The following is a 3,837-nucleotide window of genomic DNA, read 5'->3' on the forward strand; positions in this document are numbered from 1 at the left end:
TGCCATGCATGTGGAGCACCTTCCAGACAAAGATAGTAGCAATCATTCTCATTTGACGAATTTCCATCTAGATCTTGTGCTACAAGGGATCTATACTAATGGATTGTTTTATTGATATATGAAATAAAAGAAATTTGTGTAAACACAAGCTATTATCATAAGATTTCTTTTTAAAATATAGTAGTTTCCTTTACATGGGAGTGGTGGTTCTCAGCCAGTGTGATAGGGTTGGACCATTTGCATGCAAAAAGTTCAGAGAGAAATCCAAAATCTGACATGAAAAAAAGCTAGTGTGACAGGGTTTAAACCCACTACAGCTAGTTGCATGAACTGTCCACAATAGTTTTGTTTACACACAGATCACTCCACAAGTGCTCAGTCACCAAGGAGTCAATTAGTAGGCCAATTAGACCTCACCTGATTTTCCTATTCCTTGAATTTCTAATGCTATTAATACAAATACTGTTATTATTAGCTATTAATGACATTGTGATCACTATGATGTAGTTAAAATACCAATAGCAATAAAAATAAAAGAAACTTTCCTAAAATCAAGGAAAAAAAGATAGGTAAGTCTAGTAAATGACTCCTTTAAAAAATTCTGAAACAAGTCACTAGTATGGAAGTCAATCTAATTTATCAAAGATGAAAAAGCTCATAAAAGATGTGTGGTTCCAAGAAATATCTTAAATGTTTAAAAAAATCTATGTTTAAACATATAAAAATATTAGTAAACATTTACCTTATATCCTCATCCAAAATTAGGTTTCTAAAAACATTTTTTGCTGTTCTTGAGAAAACTTCATTTGCAATCAATGAATCCGTGCCTGGAAATCCCTGAATTAATTTCTGTGTTACATCACCTCGTAGTTTGTTAACAGCTTCATCTCTTGATAACTTATTATGGGAGAAATCAGTAAAGATACTTCGCAGTCGTATTTCACAAAGCGTTCTGGAATAATATAAAGATCACAAGGTAATTGTTCATAATATGTCCATACAATGACACAAAATATAAACTACAGTGTAATATAGAAATTAAAATAAAACTTATCAGTGCAAGTGACAAATAACTACTCAATCTAATATTAACCCAATGCCGACAGGCATGGTATGTATGTACATGCCTTGCCCACTGTGAGTTTATTTAATTGTTTTTACACATAGATGGCTGAACTTGTACTAAGTCACCAATGAGCCAATTACCAGTACTGCCTGTCTCGCCCATTCACCCTTTTCTTTGATTTACGAAAATATTTTACATTATCTTATTTTGCTGTTACTAAAGATATATGTATACATGTACATATAAACATGTATGTATATATATGTATGTGTATGTGTATATATGTGTGTATATATATATATATAAATTATATATAATAATTCAGTTACTTATGGCCATAACAATAATGTTTTAGTTATAATTATGCTTAGTTGTGGTATTCTGAAGAAAATAAAAGAAGGAAAAAAATGAAGGAAGAAAGAAAAAAGTCTATCACTAGCAAATAGTTTCTAAACTGCAAATAGCTGAAACATATATTTTTTACCTAGCAGCCTCTAGAACGTCTTGTGGTATAAGCACTGGATTTGTAAAGTTCCTCTTTGGTTTGCCAGATAATTTTGCAAGTTGCTGAATACCCCGAACAATGTGTTGACATTCTTTCACTCCTGTCTTAATTGCCTTCATCAAGTCTTGCTGCAGAACATTACTGCCTCCACCCTCTAGCATCACTGCAAATAATACAAGTTAAAATAATGAATTTCAATAAGTGAGTTTCAAATATATGATTCCTTATTCTTGCTGTCTTTTCATTAAGTAAAATAAATTTTGTTGTTAATCATTCATATGAACATTAAGCATCTAGTTATCCAAAACCCACCAACAAGATTTTGTTCTGCTCCAGTTACAACAAGGTTGAGGGTACTTTTAGATAGTTCTCTGCGAGTTGGATGAATCACTACCTCTCCATCAATCAGGCCAACACGCACTGATCCTACTGGTCCTCTCCATGGGATATCTGAGACTGCTAAAGCTGCTGAAGCTGTTAATGCAAGGAGAAATAATTTGGTAAGTACAGACATTTACAATATTTCAGTTTTTAACTTTCCTTAACAGATTCTAGTTTTACAGTAAATACATGAACTGATCAGGTCATTTCATGATCTTTACCTGCATTAATGCTAACAACATCAGGATCATGAAGCCCATCTACTGCCATAAGCTGACATGACAACTGGGTGTCATTACAGTATCCCTCAGGAAAGAGTGGGCGAACTGACCGATCTGTTAAAGAAAGAACTGGAGTAATGACTCTAAAGAATAATAATGAAATACTTAATAAATAATGAAATTTGAAATACGAAACAAATGTCCAATTATGAAAGCTCCTCAGGGTGTTGTAAACTTTAACTTACATCAACATATATTACTATACTATATCATTATTATTCCATTGAATATCATGCTGCAAAACTGAAATTATATCTGCTTTGTACCTATAATCCTACTAGTCAAAATTTCTTTATCTGTTGGAGCAAGTTCTCGACGGAAATAATTGGAAGGAATTCTTCCTGCTGCTGCATACTTTTGTCGGTAGTCTACTGTAAGGGGCATGAATCCTGGTGAAGGGCTATTCCGACTTTTGCTAACCGCCGTGACAAGGACTGCTGTATCCCCTATAGTAGCCACAGCTGCACCATCTGCAAGCCGTGCCAATCCTCCTGTTTCTATGTGCATTGAGCGCCTAAGAAAGACATTTGATTATAATTTAAAAAGTGTTAAGGCATGGAATACTTCAGTATCCAGTAAATAAATGGCTGTGGCTATGTTTGTGGTATTATAATGCTATTGCTTTTGACTAGTTTTCCAGGGAGTTCTGGGTTGCATGTGTGCAGCATGGAATTCTCAAACTCTGCTGTAATCACAGTACCAAATCAGTTACTATTTTGTTTAATTGCATTGCAGCATCATAAATATAGACACTTTTTTTTTTTTTTTTTTTTTTTTTTTTTTGTCGTTACAGAGCATGAACCAGTAACCTGCTAAGGTCCTGTGCTAGTTATGATTCGGTTTCCTTTGTCATGAGAAACATTACATACTATGCCAATGACAACCTAAAAAACTTGCCGTCAATCTACAAAAAATTCCTATCTCTTTTAATTTATATACAACAAAACAACGATTTAATATTATCATCTCAATACAGTCATCTATCATCTTACCCGTTTGAAAATTCAGCGCGAATTTCCGATTTCTCCTGGAGATGAGGAGATGTACAAAAATAACGAACATTCCTGGCATATCTCGACCTCCTCCAAGATTTCTCAAAATGATAACCAAGTCTAACAAGTCTTATCTGAGGCCACATTGCCATTCATGTGTTCACTCCCGAGACCCTGACGAGGGTTTGTTTACGTTCGGGGGAAAGGCAAGTGACGCTTGAGAAGCGCAACGGTCCAAACAGATTCACAAACATCCTTAAATGCATTATAACACTACAAACCAATATGATACAAAAATACAAATAAACAAATAATATACGAATTAAAATCCTACTACACTTACTAAACACCATAATACAACACGTAAAACTACGATGGATCCATCCCGTCACAGGTGAAGTAGCAAAAAATCTCTTGAAATAAAAGATCCCACTACCATGGTCCAAAATTCAACCAACATAATAAGAGAGACAGAAAAATCCTTGATAACAAATTTAAAAGAGATACTATGAACAAAAAATATTAGATTGAAGATAACATTCCCCAACCATGGGCAAGATCACAGAACAGAAAAATAGATGTGAGCAGTACAAGACTCATGATAAAACACGC

The 3,837-nt window shown here is 34.1% G+C and overlaps 1 protein-coding gene across 3 annotated transcripts in view; it reads right to left on the minus strand.

Annotated features, from left to right (window-relative positions):
* The window catches only part of LOC125039894 (polyribonucleotide nucleotidyltransferase 1, mitochondrial-like), an 11,928-nt gene extending 8,509 nt beyond the window's left edge, over positions 1–3,419 (minus strand). The window contains exons 1-6 of one of the 3 annotated variants that reach the window (XM_047634253.1): positions 3,226–3,371; positions 2,500–2,747; positions 2,174–2,287; positions 1,884–2,045; positions 1,551–1,734; positions 743–952 (exon numbers count right to left, since the gene is read on the minus strand). In XM_047634253.1, the coding sequence (XP_047490209.1) occupies positions 743–952; positions 1,551–1,734; positions 1,884–2,045; positions 2,174–2,287; positions 2,500–2,747; positions 3,226–3,371 (1,064 nt within the window). Of the gene's footprint in view, positions 1–742; positions 953–1,550; positions 1,735–1,883; positions 2,046–2,173; positions 2,288–2,499; positions 2,748–3,225 lie in introns of all 3 variants that reach the window. The other 2 variants (XM_047634251.1, XM_047634252.1) reach the window with 2 other exon arrangements.
* Between the last annotated feature and the right edge of the window lie 418 nt (positions 3,420–3,837).

This window comes from Penaeus chinensis, chromosome 28 (assembly GCF_019202785.1).
Source record: "Penaeus chinensis breed Huanghai No. 1 chromosome 28, ASM1920278v2, whole genome shotgun sequence".
Classification (NCBI taxonomy): Eukaryota; Metazoa; Arthropoda; class Malacostraca; order Decapoda; family Penaeidae; genus Penaeus; species Penaeus chinensis.